The 22,201-nt window shown below is 46.0% G+C and overlaps 1 protein-coding gene across 1 annotated transcript in view; it reads right to left on the bottom strand.

Moving 5' to 3' along the window:
* Sh2d4a (SH2 domain containing 4A) overlaps positions 1–22,201 on the bottom strand; it is a 64,535-nt gene that overhangs the window by 24,170 nt on the left and 18,164 nt on the right. The window contains exon 4 of the mRNA XM_045131147.1: positions 20,907–21,075. Coding sequence (XP_044987082.1) covers positions 20,907–21,075 — 169 coding nt within the window. The remainder of the gene's footprint in view (positions 1–20,906; positions 21,076–22,201) is intronic.

The raw sequence follows: 22,201 nt of genomic DNA, 5'->3' as shown, positions 1-22,201 counted from the left end.
TACATGTCCCTGAAGGTAAATTGGAGGACGATCTCATGTTCCATGGGAAGTTCTAAGCAGAATCCTCCATGGGTAAGCTCAGACCTAGGGTCTTCCAAAAACTTCTCTTCACAGGCTCAAGTTTCCCCTGAGTTTTCAGACTTTCTATGGGTCAAAACCAACTGTGGTTTCCCAGCCTATCCCTCCTTTTATTTTGAACAACATATGATTTGATAAGAACATAGCATTGGGGAACAGCAGATCCTCCCCTTTAGGGGTACCGTCATGTCTGGAAGGGCCGAAAAAGCAATCACGTCCCTGAGGAATTCTCCATTCAGTGGACGGACTGAATGAAGTTTTGTTCTTCTTGAAGCATTGGGCACATGGAAACAGGCAGCACACAAGCCACTTGGTTGGAGGAAGTCACTGTTGCTGCCGGCTCGGTGAGCCATTTGTCCGTCTGTAAAATCAGTCTTCCCTCAGTGCCTGCTGCGGTCCTAGGTGCTGTCCCAGTATCGGCGAGGAGCTCAGTGCGCTTGACCTGATGTCTGTTCATCCCGTGACATCCAAGATGTTTCCAGCTCAAGATGAATGGGGAGAGATCAATAGCTGTGTCTGCAGATTTTGAGACAGATTTCCCACTCTGGTGCCCCATTCCAGTTCAACATGAGCCTAATTAACTAATGTGTGAAACATCGGTGAAATTGGCTCTGTGTCTTAGCCCCCTGAAGACAGAATGAAAGTCTTTTTACTTGGAGAAATCTATACGCCTTCATATGATTGATAGATTCTGCCAACATTTGTTGAATATTTCTTGAAGGACTGGAGGGCGACTAAAAGTTAAATGAAACACATTTTTTTAATAGCATTTAGAGCTGTGATGGAATTTTGGAATCTAATAATGCTTCTCTAGTTTCAACGTTCGCTAATGCTGCCCTGCCCCCACAGATGGAGCGACCCGCCGCCCCCCCCCCCAGTCTCCGTTCAGGAGCCCCTGAGTTCCTAAACCGAGCCTGATCTTCAGCAGCAGGTGAGCCTTTATCAGGGCGTAGAAAGGAACAACTGCTCACGAGCCTTGCTCTCATGAGACCCTCCTTGTCTTAGATATCCCCACTACTTCTTTTTTTTTTTAATTTTTTTATTTATTTATTTGAGAGCGACAGAGACAGAGAGAAAGACAGATAGAGGGAGAGAGAGAGAATGGGCGTGCCAGGGCTTCCAGCCTCTGCAAACGAACTCCAGACGCGTGCGCCCCCTTGTGCATCTGGCTAACTTGGGACCTGGGGAACTGAGCCTCGAACCGGGGTCCTTAGGCTTCACAGGCAAGCGCTGAACCGCTAAGCCATCTCTCCAGCCCTCACCACTACTTCTTAACTTAAATTCTCTCCTTGCCTGATCTACAAAGAGATAAAGGATAGATAAGATAAATGTCTTGGTGTCTAGCATTTAGTTAAATAGTGCCTACCCTCTTCCAAGGCTGGAATACCAGTTTGATGCTTGCTTGGGAAGCCCTGCCTACTTTCTCTGCTTAGGTTATATATCCCCCTCTCAACTCTTGTTACCCAGTATCTAGGTTTCTGTTGCTCCAGATGCACTTCCCAGAGGGCCATGGGAGAAAGATCTGTTACCTGGATTCCCTCTGGCATTCCTACCTTCCCTGTGCTTGCCCCTCTGGAACTATGAATGAACTAGAAGACCCAAAGGCAGCTCCTTAAAGTTAGGTCAGTTACATTGGTCCAAGCCATGTGCCAGCATGGGCAACCGCACACCCTGGGTAGCCCCTCACAACTACCCGCAAGACATATCACTATGGCTTAGATGCCCTGAGCCTGAGGACTCACTCCTGAATTTTGGCACAGATCTGCAAATTTCGGCAAAGGTCAGTACTGGTATGCAGAGAGGACAGGACAATGTGGTGAGGTCACTACTATGCCACCCCCTGGTGTGACAGAGACTATCAACCATCTCATTGAAATGCTTCTCAACAGCGGACTTGTGGAAACTCAGCTACATTTCCCAGCTGCCCGAACACTTCGGTATGTCCAGATTACGTTCTACAGGGAGTAGCTGTTGATCACTTCTATCCAGGTCCTCAAAACCTCCTGCATGCATTCCTCCAAAAGACACCCCTTGCCTGGACTGGAAGAGCAACAGTAACCACTTAAGCTATCCCCAAAGGTATGAGAGCCACCAACAGCTTTGGGACCTGAAAAACTGTGTGGATCCCATGCCCCTGAACCACAATAACCATCCCAGGCTGTGAGGAGAGAAAAATGAACTTCTACTATGTTTTCTCCATTTTATCTTGGGTCTATTTCTTTAAAAAAAAAAATTGTTGACAAGCTGACCACAGCACATTGATGGCACTGTTGAAGCTCTCTGCTGAGATTTTCGAACTTAGGATGGGTAGCTTAATTAATACTAATTTTACTAGCGGTTGCTAACCCCTGGAGGCCTATTACGGTCGGCTGCTGTGTTAATGATTTCATAAACACAACGCCTCTGCTGGCTGGACCCCAGTTCTCAGGAGAAGTTAGGCTGAGTTTGAGAAGATCTGTGTGGGGCTGCACAGCTGTCTCATGCGATAGCTTATGTGGTCTCCACTCCAGACACTGCAGTGACATGAAAACCACACGCACGTCACACGATGCCTTAGGCTCGTGACTTGGCAAAGTAATGGATCCCACAGGTTTCCAAATCATACCACAACCTTTCTTACTGTTTCTTTTTTAAAAAATATTTATTTATTTATTTAAAAGAGCGAGAAAGAAAAAATGGGTGTGCCACGGCCTCTAGCCATGGCAAATGAACTCCAGATGCATGCGCCACCTTGCACATCTGGCTTACGTGGGTCCTGGGAAATCAAACCTAGATTCTTTGGTTTTACAGGCAAGTACCTTAACTGCTAAGCCATTGTTTCATCCCTCTATTTTTTTAATGTTTAATTATTTATAAGAAAAAGAAAATGGATGTGCTAAGACTTATTGATACTGCAAATAAACTCCAAACACATGTGCCACTTTGTGTATCTGGCTTTACATAGGTACTGGAAAATGGAACCCCGGCCAGCAGGATTTGCAAGAAAGTGTCTGAGAAATTAATAAGCCATCTTACCAGTCCATTCTTTTTAATATTATGAAAGGAGACTCAGCTGTTTGGCATAGAAAAATAGAGTGTAAAAGGCAGTTTCTTTATCCCAAACAAGTTAGAATTGTTTATTCAAAAGTCCCCAATGACTGTAAATCTCTTATCTAGACTGAGGGACAGGCTCACTTTTCCTTTCTCTGCTGATCTGAGATCTATGGGGTGTTTGGGGTGTTATTTTGCAAACAGGATCACTTTCTTGTCTGTTGAAACGAAGGAGGCAGTTATCTCCCCTCCTCCCCCCCCCGCCCACCTCTCTGGGAATGTTCTGGGAATCCTAGCTGCACGCAGGTCAGTACTGGGCTCGTGAATGCAACCTTCCAAAAGCGTGTCTTAGCGGAGTGGCACCAAGGTTACTAATGCAACCATGAAATAAGCTTTTGGGCCGCTCATGACATTTTGTTAGTGTCACTGAATTCAGCCTCTGAACTCTCAAACTCTTGCTGTTCCCTGAATTAGCATGAGGCTAACTGGCATCTGACAGTGGCCAACAAAGGCATTTAATGACCCAGTGAAACGATGGGTAAGGTACTGAACTGATTAAAATAGAAATCACTGGCTGCTCACCATCATCCACTGCAATCTCTACTTCCTTCATGGTGACGTGGAGATATTATGCCATTTTCCCATTCCTCCCATGGTTTCCCTCACCATAATTAAAGTTCTCTTAAAAGCCGTAATCTGGGACTGGAGAGATGGCTTAGCAGTTAAGCGCTTGCCTATGAAGCCTAAGGACCCCAGTTCGAGGCTCGATTCCCCAGGACCCACGTTAGCCAGATGCACAAGCGGGCGCACGTGTCTGGAGTTCGTTTGCAGTGGCTGGAGGCCCTGGTGAGCCCATTCTCTCTCTCTCTCTCTCTCTCTCTCTCTCTCTCTCTCTCTCTATCTATCTATCTGCCTCTTTCTCTCTTTCTCTCTCTCTCTGTCACTCTCAAATTAAAAAAAAAAAGCTGCAATCTGAAGTAAAACAATTCTTTCCATAAAAAAACATGTTGGCTATTTTATCAAACATTCCCCTTCATCTTGTCCCTTGTCAGCTGATGTCACCTGCATGAGCACAACACTTTGCCTACTGTAGGAGTTATTCTCTGTCACTCAGGATGACTTTACACATGTACACAAACAGCATGGTTTCCTAACCACTTGCTTTGTAAGAATCTTAAGGCTGGGAGGGGGGATGCTCAGTGGGTAGTGTTTGCTGCACGGGAATTGAACCTGAGTTTGGAACCCCAGAACCCATATAACACTGGGCGAGGTAGCTGGTAATCCTAGTGATCCTATGGTGAGAAGAGACTCCCTGGAATTCATGGACAGCCAGCCTGTGGCACACAGAAGCAAAGGAGAGATTCTGCCTCAAACAAGGTAGAAGGTGAGATCAAATTCCCAAGGCTATCCTCTGACACACACACACACTCAAACACACAACACAGACATCACACACACACCAAGCCGAAACAATAATATCATATCTTAAAATTTTCCCCCATAATTATCCTGAGCCTTATTAGCATTTTCAATATAACTACTGCATTAGAATTTCTCGGATGTGGTGAAGTTGTGAATATCCTCAAAAAAAACCCAAAAAACAAAAAAAACCACCCAAAGTAAACACAGTAAACACAGTATCTTTAGCATAAAATTGAATAGTCTAATAACCACCTCAGAGTTGGCCACTTCTACTCAAATATGTCTATGTATCTAAACTTCACTGTAAATTCTAGAGGCATTCACACACACTAAGAGCAGCATTTATGAAAATTCATCTTTTCACAGTTGGATGTTCAAAAGTGGCTTCGGTTTGAGTTGCTGCCATAGGTACACTCAGCCACCTTTGCCGCCGCCTGTCCCTCTGATCACTGTCAACAACCAGCTTTGAATAAAACACTTGTATCCCCCCCCCCCCGCCTCCTCAAAAACTTCTTTTCAAAGTGACCAAAGATTTGACATGGTTCCAAAGCGTGAGGAAGAAGTGTAGCTTGCCACAGCGGGCTGTGTTCCGCTACCTCTCCACACTCTGCCAATTCAAGAAACCCACCCGGTACGCTGTGACAGACTGAGAAGAGTGTGAGCCAAAAAAAAAGGTTATCAGAAGTCAGCTAGGGGCTGGAGGGATGGCTTGGTGGTTAAGGCATTTGCCTGCAAAGCCAAAGGACTCAGGTTGGATTCCCCAGAACCCATGTTAGCCAGCCAGATGCACAAGGGGGTGCACATGTCTGGAGTTCGTTTGCAGTAGCTGGAGACCCTGGTGCACCCATTCTCTCTCTCTCTCTCTCTCTCTCTCTCTCTCTCTCTCCCTCTTTCTCTGTAAAATAAATGAATAAAATAAAAGTTTTAAAAATGAATAAAAATAAAACATTTTTTTTTAAAAAAGTCAGTCTGACTAACAGCCTCAAAACTGATGGCTTTTGATGGCAATTCTAAAGGAAGATAAGCTCAGAAATACTGCTGCAACACTGACTGCTCCTGGTGGAGGCTGTGTGTGGAGGTCACTGCCCCGATCTGAAGCTTGCAAGAGAGGAGTATGCTCTTGGATTTTTCCTGTGCAAAAGAAAGTGAGGAAAATTGCCCCTTGGCCATATCACTGCAGCTTGTAACTACAGCCCAACACTTTAGCGTATGCCTGCAGCTTATAGAACACTTGCAAGTAAAATACATTGTTTGGCCTTTGTAGCAGGCATCAGAACTGGCCTTGTGCCCATGTGCTTTCCAAATCTAAGCTTGTTCCTTTGAGTGGACGTTCCAGAGAGAAGAGTGTCTGCTCACACAAGCCAGCCTCCACGGCCATCGCCCACCTGTTGCATCAGGGAAAATCTAAGGCCAGAGTCAAAGCTCCATATTTTCTCTAACTCAGAATTAACACCAGCATGAGAATGTATGCAACCCCCCCCCCCGCCCACCTATGCATACAAATAAAGAGAGAAATGGAAAGCTGAGGGCATTAGAAGCTAGAGTGCCTGTGCACACTGGCCAGAATGAGGATCCCAGTGTGATCCACCAGTGGAGCCCATTCCAGATGTGCTTAAACCAAGAGGCATGGTAATTTAACCTACATAAGTAACAGATTACAAATACTCTGGTTTCTCTTCAGATTGGATAAGATTTTGTCTTCTGCAAACAGATGTTACTAACACACTGGCATTACCTGGCTGCAAAATGCATTTTTCACAGAACATAGGCATCATGTGAGAAAGATTATTCTAACTCCATTCACTATTTAAATTGGCTTGAAAACCCATCCACTTAATATTAACTTTGTTTTAAAATAAGCTTCTGGCCGGGCGTGGTGGCGCATGCCTTTAATCCCAGCACTCGGGAGGCAGAGGTAGGAGGATTGCCATGAGTTCAAGGTCACCCTGAGATGACAGAGTTAATTCCGGGTCAGCCTGGACAAGAGTGAGACCCTACCTCGAAAAACCAAAAAAAAAAAAAAGAAAAAATAGGCTTCTGAATTAGACAGATGCCTACTGACTTTAATTCCAACTAAACCAAAAGTGCCCAATAAACACAACATTTTTAGCGCCTGGATCTTGTGGCAAAGATGAAAAGGATAAGTCAACATATAGCTAAGAGGTCTTTTTGTTCTATTTTGGTTTTTGATTTTCTAAAGCAGGGTCTGGCTGTAGCCTAGGCTTACCTGGAATTCGTCGTGTGGTCTCGGGGTGGCCTCAAACTCATGGCATCCTCCTCCTATCTGTGCCTCCCAAGTGCTGGGATTACAGGTGTGTGCCCCCATGCCTAGCACGGCCAAGAGCTTATGTTTAAAGTAAACTACTGAGACTGGGCATGGCGGCACACATCTGTAACCTCAGCACTTAAACAGTAGAGGCAAAGTCAGGCGTGGTGGCACATGTCTTTAATCCCAGCACTTGGGAGGCAGGGGTAGGAGGATCACCATGAGTTCAAGGCCACCCTGAGTGTGCTAGAGCAAGACCCTACCTTGTAAAACCAAAATAAATAAATAAATAAATAAAAAGTAGAAGTAGAGGCAGAAAGCTCTCTGTAAGTCCAATGCCAGTCTGGGCTACAAAGTCATCGCTGGCCAACCTGGGGTATGTGGTGAAACCTATCTCAAAAGACAAAAAATAAATGAAGAAAAACATACTAAGGTTTTACTCATCCTATTCTCCCATGCCCCTCACACCTGTGATATTTGAGAATAAAGACTTTCTTGGAGTAAAACCCTATGCCGGTTTGGAGTAGCACCATCGGAGTCTCCAGCAAACAGAGTTTAGCTCACACTTAGTAAAGCCTCCTGCACGTCTGTGAGCAAATGAACATGAAATTCACGAAATGCTTTAGCGCTCATTAAAACAAATGCAACTGGATTTTACTGTTAATCCAGATATACCTATTTCCTATACCCTGGAAATCAATGCCCTGTAACTCCCTGTGTTTATTAACCACTAACTGAGACCATGACATCATTCTCCTCCCAGCCATTTTAAATGAAAAGGGAATGTCCCAATGAAGGCTGTAATGTTAAGCTTTTGAACATACCAGGAGGTAGCTTGTAAAATAGCATGAGGTTGAATAATGAAACCTGGCTTTAACAAAGTTACAGTGAAAATGACAGAGAGACAGATGTTCCTCCACGGGACTAGTAAGATGAAAAGTGGCACAATGCATTTTACTACTGAAAATATGCTATGTGCTTCCCCCCACCCCCTAAGGAGTGATGTCACTGAAATGTGAATGAGGACAATGAGACCCGAGGAAATCTTTCCCCACTAGGTTAATGCTGTCCCTAGCTAAATGTGCACACAGAAATGGCTGGATACTCCAATGTAAAAGAACAGCAGGCTCCTACCAAGCCATGTGATTTAAAATCAATACATCCTCTTTGGTATCTGAGTTCGTTTTGAACACATTAGAGTACTGGGTTGTCATACTAAGTGGACGTCAGCTCTGTTCTGCTGCACCTTCCCTTGATAGGCCCATACAGCAATGTGAACACGGCGGCAAACACACTCGGTAGCGGACAGCCGGGAAGGCTTGTTAGGACAAAGCGTTTCTGACGCGAAGGCTGCAAAAGCTTTTACTGCTTGTAGGCAAGAAAAACAATGGAATTATTAAACCTAAGGTCCTAAGAAGGTATCATGAGGCATCAAGAGGATATTCAGTCTTAAAATAAGATAGATTTAGGAAGTCAAGGCAATGGGACATTAAAAACCTATTTACAAGAGATAATTATGGAAAATAATATTCATATCATGGACAATGCTGTGTAAAAACCACTTTGATATATACTAATTTGTTTATCACATTAGTCCGATGACTTGTAGCTACTGTAACCCCAGATTATAGACTAGAAAACAGCCTCAGAGAGCTGAATGAGTGGCTCTTCATGTTCAGCCTCACCTCCAGCCTCCTGACAAGTCCCTTCTCTCTTCCCTGCACATGACTTTTAATGGTTTGGATAGGTGAGTCATTGCAAACATCACTTGCAACACAAATTGTGTAGGAACTTGGTGAAAAGTAAAATTAAACCAAGCCTTGTTACCAGCTTTATAATGTACAATTCTCAAGACCTTAAGTCTTTAATTCATTTATTTATTTACTTATTTTATGAGAGAGTGTCTGTATGTGTGTGCATGTGTGTGTGAGAGAGAGAGAGAGAAAGAGAGAGAGAGAGAGAGAGAGAGAGAGAGAGAGAGAGAGAGAGACAGGGAACTGGCATGCCAGGTCCTCTAGCCACTGCAATCAGCCTCCAGATGCGTGCACCACCTTGTGCATCTGGCTTATGTGGTTCTGGGGAACCGGACCTGGGTCCTAGACTTCACAGGTAAGCATCTTAACTCATAAACCATCTGTGCAGCCCTAAAATCTTTTATTTTTCCATTTTTTTCTGTGTTGAGAAACCAAACCCAGGGCCATTCAATGTCAGTCAGATATTTTTCCCTTTTTTTCTAATTTACTTTATATTCTATTTTATGCAAACTGCTATTTTCATTTGTCTTTTAAAAGGCACAGCAGCTTAAGTGACCTTTAAAGTGCTGGTGTTTTATGATTCTTTCTTACACAAAATCTTATTCTACAAACTACTAAAATATTCTGTTAGCTATACGGAAGCTGCATGGGTAACTGTATCAACCTCTAATTAGGGCTCCATTCTTGAATTCAAAAGATAAGCACAATTATTTCTTTTCTGTTTTTACCTGATACACCCAATACTTTATATCTCTCAGAAAAATGCCACTGGGATGCTTCTTTTGTGCATACTAGAAGGGAATATATATCAAAAGAAACAGTTACTGGCTTTGGAGTAGAAGTAGGCCCTTTTCTCTACTTATATCCAACTCAGTCCTCCCAATGCCAGCGTGCACTTCAGAAATGGACTCCCTCATACTGCTTGCAGTGGGGTGCCTTGTTCCAAGTGTGCACCTGACTCACTGGTCTTCTGGGCAAACGGCAGTGTGGCCATCTGCAGCGGGAAGCCGGTCAACACCACGGTGGTCCCACTGAGCACTGCGCAGGAGCACAGGAGGCTGCTTATCCCCGCCACTCACCAGCCCTCGGCGTTCACCCTTGCTTAGCCAACCCAGCACTCTTCCCACATTTTTCAGGAGGCCCAAGCAACAGAGAACCCCAAACTTTGGTTGCCTTGCACTGGCATTTCGAGATAACCATGTAACCAAAAACGAATTCAGCAGATAGAGTTTTCAGCTCTTTTTGGCCACTTCCAAAGCACTCCTTTGTCAAAGCAAACCACTGAAGTCGAGTTTGGGGCAATTGCTGGCTTCAGAGTAGATGGCAGGCGTCTCCCTGGTTTGGAAGGGAGGTGTGGAAGAGCAAAGAACTAAGTGGAAGTTTTTCATGTGTTCTACATGTGGCCATTTAACCAATGGGAAAATATTTCTGGGAGTTGGAGTAACACTTCACCTGGTGTGCATGCAATGTGAGTGCTGTGTGCGGCGGGGCACGCGTGGGAGACGTGGAGCTCCAACCTCCCATCTCCTAACTCCATTCTGACAATGAGAACAGAGAGCTCTTATTCCAGGCTTTCCAATTAGCTAGCTGCAAGGTCTTCTTTCCTTATTTTTACTGCAGTGCTTTGAACCCCAGATGTTCGTTTTCTAACTTTTAAAATCTCCCGTTTTATTGTGTGGCCAACCCTGAAGGACATTTCTGGTAAATAAAAAGTGAGATAATACTTTGAAGATAATATACAAAAGTGAGTAAATATAATTTTATTCAAGGTCCCCTTTGAGGGCAAGGACAGTCAGTCCCCTGATTAATGAGTTTCCAGACTACAAATTGAACAGGAGAGGAGACACCCAGGGGTTATCTTTGAATTAGCAAATCCTGCCTATCTCTCAGCTACAATGGGAATGGTTGTCTCCATCTCCCTCCATGTACTCTTGAAGCAGAGGGAAAGAAACACTAAAACAATTCAGATGCTATCTATCCTGGGTCCCCAAGGATCTCCCCACAGCCGCCAAGTCCTCCTAGTTCCCGCCCAACCCCCCTGGGCAGAAGCCTGTTGGCACAGTGCCTCCCTGCCATCTTCTCCTTCACACTTATCTTTGCCTAAGTAAGGCATCTGCTACCCAGCCTGCATGTCTCAGAACCTGGCTGGATAACAGCAAAATCCCGCCACTTACTCTTACCTCTACTTTAAAAAAATATTTTTAAATTTATTTATTTGAGAGAGACAGAGTCAGACAAAGGGAGAGAGAAAGAAAGAAAGAGAGAGTGGGTGCACCAGGGCCTTCAGCCACTGCAAACGAACTCCAAACACATGCGCCATCTTGTGCATCTGGCTTATGTGGGTCCTGGGGAAATCAAACCTATGTCCCTTGGCTTTGCAGGCAAATGCCTTAACTGCTGAGCCATCTTTCCAGCCCTGGCTGTTACCTCTCGTTTAGTGACAAGTGCCCAGGGACACTGCGTGTTCACCATGATCCACCAGAACGACCACACTCCTATCAAATATGAAGGACAGCATCATTTCCAAAGTCCCTCAGCTGCCTCATACCTGCCAAAGATAAGGACAAGGCAGGTATTTGCAAAACAGAAGCAGTGTGCTCAGTTCTAAGTGAGCATTACACACTGGCATTCTCCTCCGTGGGGACAAACCTGTGGCTCTGTTGTCCAGAAGTTCATGTGAGAACTGAGAAGGGCCAAGACTGGGCTCACAGTTGAAAAGCATCTCATATTTGAAAGACTTTTGGGTATTGATTCTTGCTGTTTCCACCAACTGCAAGCTTCCTCATACGTACACATCTTCTCGGCCTCCTTTGTAAAGGAATGGTGCTGCTAAATCGAATCTGTTTCACAGAGGCCATAGGGTCTTTGTGGAATGTTTCCTGTAGTCACAGAGTTGCCTGCAAAGACTAAAACTTCCATTTTCAGTTTACACTACTCTACTGCGCTAGCAACATGGTTTCTGGGTATCTGGCATTTAATCAGATAGTCAATTTGGGTTATTTGTTGGTAATAATGAAAATTTTAAACCAACGTAGATATAAGCTTCTAAAACTATATTTTCAAGGATTGTCTTGCATGTTTGTAAAAAGATATTCCAGGACTAGATCTCAAGTTTTTTCTCATGGCAGGAATCAAGTAACCATCCTCCAAACCCCCACATTTCTTTGGCATGGCTACCAGGGTGAAACAGAATCTGAACAAATCTTTTACTAGTCTGCCCAAGATCTCCTTAGATGAAGCCAGTTGATGATGAATACACAGCTCAAGTTACCCTGGTAGAAAATAACCAAAAAGCAAACGTGTCAGCTGGGCTAGTTGATGTTTTGGTTTTTCTGCTGCTCCACATAGGGAAGGGTATATCAAAGATAAGATTGTGAAGTTCAAGTACAGGGCAGTGGGGAGAAGCAGCTCTGGTTAGGACTGCCTCTTACCTGAAGAGCAATCTGTCTGTCATTCACCAGAACGGCACTGAATTAGCCTCATGTCCCTGCCTCACTGCTGATTGACAGTGAGCTTCTAGACCTCACAGTGTGGCTTGGTCATGGTGAACATGTGGAGAGCCTGCTTCACAGCCCCAGTGACACAAGGAGACCTTCTTCAGGTTATGCGGGCATGAGTGCTGGCTTGAGACATGGCCGCTTAGTGCTGGAAATCACCATGCGTTGTCATCTCAGCTGCCAAACTGCACCACCACAGGACACTGCTGATGAGAATGTGAAGCCAGCAGCCTGGCCCACCAACAACACGTGCTGCAATCCATTAGTGAGGTCTGCCTAGGTGCAACCACACCAACAATGCATGCTGCAATCCATTAGTGATGTTTGCCTAGGTGCAACCACACCAACCATGTGTGCTGCAATCCATTAGTGATGTCTGCCTAGGTGCAACCACACCAACCATGCGTGCTGCAATCCATTAGTGATGTCTGCCTAGGTGCACCAGCAGATAAGTATGGGGGTGTGCTTTGTGATTACTCCACCGATTAATTATCTCTCGTTTTATATAACGAAAACAAAGTCCTACTGGAACACAGCCAGAAAGAAAGAAGAAAAAAAAAAACCTTCAAATTGTACTTTATCACACGTGCTCTGATTATATTACCTCAACTGAAAAAATTACACTTTAGTGAAAAGTCTGAAATCTAAAAAGCTCTGAAAATAAATAGCTCCTGTGGAGGGGCAAACTCACATTGAACTAACATGAGACTGTTCACAATACTTATAACACTGATTACAGAATACTTCCCCAAACCTTGGGGATTACCCATTGACTAGCCTAGGGCTTCTTTGATCAATTTATTTATTTGCTGATTTTTGGTTTTTAGAGGTAGGGTCTCACTCTGTTTAGTCTCAGGGTGGCCTCAAGTTCTCATTGATCCTCATACCTCTGCCTCCTGAGTGCTGGGATTAAAGGCGTGTGCCGTCACACCTGGCCGGATTCATTTATTCTGTGGCACGTGTAGTGCCCATGAGAGTTTGCATGCGCATGTTTGCGGTCACAAACGTGGACATACAGTGTCTTCTACAACCTTACTGAGGAAGACAGGGTTTCTCGCTTGAACCTACAGCTCACTATTTTGGCCGGCCTAGCTGGCCAGCTCGCCCCAGGAATCCTGTGTCTCTGCCTCCTCAGTGCTGGCGCCACCACACCTGGCCCACATTTGTGTGGGCACTGGGGATCCAAACTTAGAGGCTCACACTGGCATGACAAGCGCTTTACAGACTGAGCCATCTCCCCAGCCCTAGTACAGGGATTCTTAAACTTTTTCCATAAATGGTCTCTTTTTGTTCAAGCATTTTTGTGTGTGACTCCAGGTGGATAGGTATATAACAAAGGTATGCGAATAAAGTATTTACTAATAAATCATAAAGAATTTTTTTTAATACTTCTTCAGTACATGTAATTTTTTTTACCATTGATTGAAGATGAAAGAACATTCATATAATAATGGGATGAATGTGCCTGCTTATTTTTACATAAAAAATCAAATTTTGGCTGACTATTTGATAAGGCAGGGTGGAGAAAATCTTCAGTGTTTATTAGAGTTGGTCAATATTTTCATTTTATCATCTGTCATCAGTACTGAGAATGTCACTTCACATAATTATGAGTAAAAAATGGCAGAAGTATGCACTGGGTCCCTTCTGAAATCGCTGGAAATTCTGTTCTAATATCAAGTCAAAATTCATTTAAGGACAGCTGAAATAGGAATTTTTAAAAATCAAACATTCTAACACAGTGCAAGTAAGTTGATACAAGCTGGAGAAGGACACAATGGTAGGAAAATGCTAAGGTCTTTGTATTTTACTTACACTATCTGTGCAAGTAAAAACTCTATAATTTATAATATAGAATACTCTCAAATCTGACCCAAACTTGTTCAGGCAGCCTTCCCTGGCATCACATGCATGAACAGTACGCCTGTGTGTTCAGAACCCAGGCCGCAGGGAAGTCACACGACGCAAGCAAGACGCAACGCAAGCCAGGGCTCACAGAAGAACCTTGCATTCGTCCAGCTCCTCGCTTTGAATTAGGGTTTCGGCTGTTGCACACTGTAGGTACTTTAACGTTTGCCAATTTGTGTGTGTGTGTGTGTTTCTCACACTTGGTGACGTGACCCGATAAGGAGTGTTGAGCCATAGTTTAAGAAGCTGCCCATAGCACGCACTCAGCATTTCTTGTGTAAAATCTGAAATAATCTGAATCCTGAAAGACATCTGGGCCCAGCTGTTTTGAATAATGGATACTATTCCTGAACTATGGAGCCCAATACCTACAAAGCAAGAAAGTCCAAAGAGCTGCAGAGAGAAGCCCCACCTTAAACTACCTGTGAGTAGATGTTAATTATAAATGATGGGCCCCAGAGAGGGAGGTTTTCCTGTAAGGCAATCTAATCACAGAAGCTCTTAAAGCAAAGAACTTTCTCCAGAAAGTTTCTCAGAGATAGCAGAAAGGAGGCGAGGGGATTGCAAGCAGGAGAGGCTCTTGACCCACCCTTACTGGAAGAAGGCACGGGGAAGGCCAGGCTGCAGGCACCTTCCAGGCTAAGGCTCCTAGCTGACACCCAGCCCAGAGTCCCAGCTCCTCCAGGAGCCATGCGTCAGTGTCCCCTGGTTGTCAGCAAAGGAGCCGGGCTTGCAGGTGGCTCGTTTGGCCAAAGACCCTAGTAAACGTACATATTTCTTCAGAGCCTCCAGGTCACAGCTCACGTGGCATACACCGTGATTTTTGCCCTGGTGTGACCCTAAACGGGGAAGGCACCATGCCAGACTTAACAAGGTCTCAGATTATAAATGGGTACCATCTTAAGGCACTAAGTTGATGACTTTGTTATGAGAGTAACTGAAAACTAATTCACGAGACAAGCCCGCTTCGACTTCCAGACTGGAGCCTGTGAACACCACTCATCCTGGGACACAGCCCAATTTGCCAAGTCCCAGCCAGGCTGTTCTCTTCCCTGGGTCCCACACAGGGTGCTCTGCACTTCCCCTCCATCTCCAAACCACTGGCCAGGGCTGCGGGCTGTCGCTCACCCCTCTGCCTTTCTGACGTGCCCGTCCGTCCCGCTTACCCGGCGCACCGCTCTTGATCTGGAGCCTCGTTAAACGTGGCCGCGTCTCCTGCTTCCCCAGGCTTCTCTTCTACCCAGTGGGATCAAGATCTCATTTTATGTCTCCCTGTGACTGGCTCCGTAATAGCCCTCGTTACATGTCCTGAACCCTGACTGAACATTCACTTGGGGACTGATTTAGCCAAACTGGTCCAATAACATAAAGGAGTGAAGTGTGAGCTGGGCGGAGACTGTCCGCCAGAGGAAGTCAGGCTTCCAGCGTTTCTAATAAAAATGACTCTTCCTATCTGTGCAGTTTCAGAGCCATTCCAAATACATAAACCCCATAGGATTTTTTACTCACAAACTCATAAGCAAAAGCAAGGCAGTTTTTAAAATGCATATGTTTATGTCTGCATATGGACATGTGCATCGTCATGCATATGGAGGTGATATGGCTGCACATGTGTGTGGAGGGCAGAGGATAACCCAAAAGGTCCAAGTGCCTTTCCTCAGGTGTCACCCATGTTTTGGGGGCACAGGGATCTCATAGACCTAGAGCCAGCGAAGAGGGCTAGACAGGTTGACCTAGCCAGCCCCAGGCAGGGAGCTGCTGGTCTCTGCCTCCCTAGCGCTCAGGAAAGGAGCACACACAGGTCCACAGCACAACCCCGGGCTTATTTACTGGACTTCTGGGGGTGACACTCTGCTCCTCACACTTGCAAGACAAGCATGTTGTGAACTGAGCTTTCTCCTCAGCCCAGGCAGTTCTTTTTTTAAAACAATTTTTTTTTTTTTTTTTTTTTTGGTTAGCATATAAAGAAATGGGCTTCGGTGCTATCTCTGAGAGACTTTCTGGAGAAAGTTCTTTGCTTTAAGAGCTTCTGTGATTGGATTGCCTTACAGGAATCATTTACTTTGTTCTTACAGCCCCTCCACCCCTCTCACTTCTCTCCTCCACTTTCCCTCCTCCTCCTGCTTGTCCTCTTCCCCGCCCCCCAGCTAGTCCCTCTTCTGCTTTCATGGCACATATATTCCATTACTTCCACACTTTGTAGATGAAGAAAGAGGTGTTACAAATGTTTATGAAATATTTTTCTCCTAGGAAGTCCCAGTAGCACGCTCTCCTGTATGTCCTCAGCCTTTCCCGCTCATTCAGGAGTTCTGCAGAGGACACACAGACACGCCGAGGGAAGGCAAGAGCGGGCCCTGGACAGACAACCACCACGGGTGAGCGCAGGCAGCCCCGGGCCTCCAGACGTTTAACGCTGCGTCTATCTCCCCTCTTTCACTCTCGATGGTTTCGTAAGAAAGTTCATTTAATTTAAAGCTAAGAGCTGAGTCAAAGCTCTCCTGCTGTTGGGCAGAAGCTCATCCTGGAAGGGTGATCCCCTGGGGTGCAGGTGAGAACACCGTTGTGGGACGGTGAGGAAGAGGCCCTGAAGCAAGGGTGGAGGGAGCCCAGTTCTACTCTTACTTGGGGTTTGCAACCGTTTGGAGGAAAGAAACCAAGATATCTGTGTTATTCTTCCTCAGGTTGCTGTAAAGTGCAGTGGTGACTGTGAGTCTCCTGAGTGGAGTACGGGGCTCCACAGATGTGACATGCCGACTGCCCCCGGCCCACCTACAACCACAGTCACCCCAGCGGCCGGCTCTAAGCCAAACATGACGGTGGCAGCTCGTTTGATGTGTGGTTTCCTGCCCTTGAAGCTGGCCTTGGCATTCTGTCAACCTGATTACATCCTAGCCAAAATATCAGCAGGTAAACCAGGGGAGGGGTGAAGAAGCCGAGACTTCATCTATGTGCTGCGTTGGCCAAAGGGGACCCCTGGCTATGTGTCGGCCTCAGTAATTCTTTCGGATGAGCATCAGCAGCACGGGAACACAGAAGGCACTGGAGACAATCCAGCTTCTCTTCTGCTCAACACAGATGCAAGAGCCGAGGTCTGGGAGAAGCACTACCTCCTGCAAGGACCCCACTCACCCGCCGCGCTGCGTACGTGCCCGTGCTTCGGCTGAAGTTAACCTCCACCGGCTTCTACGGGCCTTGGGGATTTTAGGTCACAGCAGTAAGGAATGCCCTTGGTCTCAGGTCTGGAACACTTTATTAGACTACAGAGCACAGTTTCTAGTGACGCTCTTTTATGGGAAAAAACTTACTACAGATATTTAGTAAATCCGAAGCTGGCTTTCTCTGAATATGGTTTCAGATCATTTAAGTGCCTGGAAGACTGATAGCTCTTTAAATCCTTTCATGTTATGCACACAAGCATTAGGTATTTGTATCCTTTTTAAAAATAGATTGTACACCTTATAGAACAGTAGGGTTTTAAAGGCAACATCCTTTAGATATCCTAGTGAAGATAATAAACCATAGCTAGAACTGGACATTCGTTGTCTGGAAACCAGACTGCATTTTGGAAGCAGATCGGACGGTTCAGCCCTCCAGCCCTGAGTTTCCACGGGAGTTCCCATCTAAAGGAGAAGGTCTGAGGCAAGGTGAAGAGTTCAGGTTTTAACGTGTCAAGGTTTTTACGGGAGCACAGGATAAAGCAGATATGGAAAACAAGGCCATCCCGATCTGTGAATTGGAGGCAGATCTTGTCATCTCTTTACCATCAGTTTCATCTGTACAAAAGAAATTCTAGTATATACATTGTTCACTTCACAAGAGGCTGTGAAATGAAGGGGATGACGTAACACCAGGAGAGAAAGCTGTAACTCAAACTGCATGTACTGTGTACAGGACTGGCTTCTATCCACGCCACCATCATGAGCAGGGCATGGGGAACCTTCACTCTTTACAAGCCAGGCTCATCATCTCTGTTTAATCAGCTCTGCCCAGAGCTCCTGCCCATGCTGGTGACCCCTTACGTCCTCGACACCTAAGCTCAGGGGCCCGGCTATGTCATTTGTTTATCTTCCATAATTTTCCCCCATGCAAAGATCCTAAATACTTTACTGAATTGGAAACACAGCATTTCCATAAATACAGAATGGGCATGCCAGGGCACCAGCCACTGCAAACTAACTCCAGATGTGTGTGCCCCCCTTGTGCATCTGGCTAACTTGGGTCCTGGGGAATCAAATCTGGGTCCTTTGGCTGTGTAGGCAAATGCCTTAGCCACTAAGCCATCCCTCCAGCCCAACAATGCTTCTCTTATACTTCCAGAACCCTGGGATCAAGGTGTTCACACCCTCGTACTGATTCTTTTTTTTTTTTTAATTTTTATTTTATTTTTTATTTGAGAGCGACAGACACAGAGAGAAAGACAGATAGAGGGAGAGAGAGAGAGAGAATGGGCGCGCCAGGGCTTTCAGCCTCTACAAACGAACTCCAGACGCGTGCGCCCCCTTGTGCATCTGGCTATCATGGGACCTGGGGAACCGAGCCTCGAACCGGGGTCCTTAAGCTTCACAGGCAAGCGCTTAACCGCTAAGCCATCTCTCCAGCCCCTCGTACTGATTCTAAGCAAACTCCTTCTGCCTCTTCCAGCATTTGCCTGGGGAAGCCAGCATCATCCCACCTGTCCTCTCCTGACTTTCTTCTCTGTGTTTCTGTCTCTAGAGTCCCCACCTCCTTTTCTCTTAGAAAAACACTTGTCATGAGACTCAGTATGCTCTACTAATGCGTTGTGACAGTCACTGCCTCGAAAGCATCCCCTGCCGGGGTGCCCTTAACAAACCGTACAGCGGAACTTGGCACATCTCCTGACACGGGGAACGATGAAACGCTGAGGTGGATCAAACCCCTTCACTCTTTCATTTCCACAGTCTTTGTACATAAATGTTTCCTTCTTCCCTGTCCCATTTCTTTCCATTTGACACTTACGCAAACATCTAAGGAATGGGACAGCATCCCTCTCCCTGTAGTATTTATTATGTGCTTGAAGAATAATAACCATGGTACCTATTGAGTCTGTGTGTGTGCACGTGAGAACTTGCATGTGCATGCACACATGTGGAGGCCAGAGAACGTTCTCCAGTGTTTGTTTCTCAGATACCTTCAGTCTTTTTTTCCCTCCATTAGGCCTGAAGCTTGCCAAGAAGGATTGACAGGCTGGGCAGTGAGCCCCAGGATCTTCCTTTCTCTGTTTCCCCAGCACTGGGGTTATAAATGAGAGCCATCACCCTTGGCTGTCTGTGGGCCCTGGGGCTTGAACTCAGATGCCTATGCCTGGCCTGTCTCTCCAGCCTCTGGTTTCTATTCTAATCTTTTAGCCTAGTTTTGAAATAAAGGTTTGCTTGGGGAATCTGATTCAAGCATGAATACCCAGTGCTCCTGAAGGTTTATGTTGTTGCGGGGGGTGGGGGTTCTTCATTTTCCGCCCTCAGGAAAGAAGACAGCTGATGTTCAACAAGCTAAGCACACACTGGGTCTGGGGACACTGAAGGCACCACTGTGCGAGCTGGAAAAGTCCTCTGGCCTGGCCCTGGGACATAAACTAAACTTTCGAATTTTGGACTAAATATTGTAAACATTATGTTTTTAACAGTTGTGAAGCTTTTCCACCTTCCCTACAGTCCCAAAGCCGTCGGGAACAAGTGTTAACAGATAAGGTGTGATCTCAGGGTCCTGCAGACCCAGGTGTGAGCAAGACCTTAGCAGATTGCTTAACCATAGCTGGTGTCAGTTTGCTCACGTTTAACGTGAACAAAGGCAGACAACAGGTAATCCCGAGTGCTGTGGGCATGGAAGGGAAGCCGCAGCCGTGTGAGCCTGCCCTTACTGCAGCGACCCTTGACCCATGTCACGTACTGAGCATTGCCCAGGGTGTAGGCCGGGCAGAGATAACCATGTGGTTATCTCCACAGGAGCTTGGGGCCAGTTGTCTGAAACACACAACCCACGTAAACTTGCATGGAGGCCACACAAGTGCAAATCTGCCCTTCGTTCACAGCACAATTGAACTCCTGGCAGAATAAGTTCCTTCAGTTTTGTTGCTCTTCCAAACTACAATCCGAGCAGCAAATTAGGTCTGAGCTTTCGAAAGTACCCAGACCATAAGTGAATTAATTCATTATCAGTTCTGAGCAAAACATCCTATTGTGCCGGGGAAGCAGCAATCCCACAGCATGGGCAGAATCCAGGAAGCCCAAAAGGTGCCGGTATGAAGTTTAGGAGCTCTGAATACAAAGAGGAAGACTCAGTATAGATAATCTGATTTGGGAGTGGGCCAAGCCCAGCCCGCTGCCTATCTCTGGAAGTGCAGCTTCACTGGAACCGGGCCGTGCCTGGTCATTTGTGTGCGGTTGTGACTCACCATTTAGTCCACAAAGCCTAGTTTACTGTGTGGCCTTGATAGCAAAACTTGGTAGACTTCTGTTACAGACATGGAAAAATATAGTGACAATATCTTAGAACTAAAATGCCAACCTTTTTAAAGTTTATTTTATTGTTTTTTTTTGTTTGTTTGTTGTTGGTTTTTTTTTTTTTTTTTTTGAGGTAGGATCTTGCTCTCCAGCCCAGGCTGACCTGGAATTCACTATGTATTCTAAGTGTCTCCCTAGTGCTAGGATTAAAGATGTGCACCCACGATGCCCCAGTTAAAATGCCAACTTTTATTACTAGAGTTCCTTCAGCATCCTCACTCTCATGAGAAAAGTGTGCTGTATCTTCTTCAAGACCCCTCCCCCCCACCCGCAAAAAATAAAATAAATGGTAAAACCTTCAAAGTGGGAGTTTCTTTTACCAAGATAGCCAGTTTAAGCCTCTGGGACTCAGTTACACCCCTGTCCTTGGCCCTCATCTCGTCCTGCCCCCCACCTACGCAGCCATGCGCAGTTGCAGGTATGCAAGACTCACGTGGGACACGTCTTCCTCTTTGGATGCCACTGCGGCGGCTTGTCTCGACCCCTCCTCCGCTGCGGCTCTCCCAGGGACAGTCCGACCTTCCCACCTCCTTGGCACTTGCAGATCACAGGCCTGAGGTTTTGGTTTCAAGCTGTCGGGGATTTCTTCTGGCTGAGCTTTCCTGAAGAGAAATAACAATGAGATTATCAACAACATTCTTCCACATGGACTGCCATTCCAAACAGATGACTGTCATCAAGCTACGTGAGGAACAGTGATGGATGCTCATTACAGTGCTCGTCCTCTGCCAAGTTCTTGGCTGTGAACCTTGAAGGTAACAGCTGAGTCCTCATAACTAGCCTGCAAGGAAAGTGATGTTATCCTCCCTTTATACCAGGAGAACCAAAGAAATATCATATACTCAAAGCTGCACAGAGGCACCGTCAGCATTCGAACCCATGTCTGTCCAACTCCTGGTTCCAAGCTAGGCTTCCAGTGCAAACGTCCTTCCTAGGGTCAGTCAGTGAGTAGTCCCTGTATCTTTTTATGTGTATATGTAGTTCCAGTGTCACAGAAATTAACGGGTATCACCACCAGCCCAGGAGATTGAAGGGCTGGCATGTCATTTCTTTTCCATTTCGCCAAGGTGAGGCTGTTGATGTCATCACCCAGAAGGAAAGGACAGTACTGAAGGGCTGCCTCAGTGCCCCCTTCACGTCATCTCACATGACTAATTGATTATGGATGTCACTGTCTTATTGAAACCTCCTCACCGACCATATACAAGGTCCAGACAGCTACATCTGCTACATCTAGCCTGCAAGGCACGTTAAAACATTGCCTACCATCTCCTACCCCTCGTCCAGATATTTTCCAGGCACTCATAGCAGCTCAGCACATCCCAAGAGCTGCTCAAGGTCCAATCCTGCTTTTGCTCTCCGTTTGGACTCTCTTTCCCGATCTTCTGTGCCTGAAACTCCTTCAAGATTCAACTTGGATTTCATCTCTTCTAAGCATCTAAATGATAAGCTTCTACCTGGGACTGAGGAATCCCACCACGCCAACCCCAGCTCACCACATGCAGAGAATACATCAGCGCCTCCCATTTCTCCTCCCAGCCTGGAAGCCACCTGCGTCCGGTGGAAGACCCTGGAGGTCCTTGCCTGTTCCACTGCTTGTTTCCTTCCTCAGGCCTGGCGCTTGGGCAGAGACACTGCAAGGGTCACACGTGTGCCTGATGCTCAGCCGTGGCAGGCTGCCCTGCTCTAGCAAGGCGCTTGGGAAACAGGGATGGTCCATGACAACAG

Source organism: Jaculus jaculus, chromosome 12 (genome assembly GCF_020740685.1).
Source record: "Jaculus jaculus isolate mJacJac1 chromosome 12, mJacJac1.mat.Y.cur, whole genome shotgun sequence".
NCBI classification, from domain to species: Eukaryota; Metazoa; Chordata; class Mammalia; order Rodentia; family Dipodidae; genus Jaculus; species Jaculus jaculus.
The sequence above is the reverse complement of the archived record's forward strand: the minus strand, read 5'-3'. Positions and strand labels throughout refer to the sequence as shown.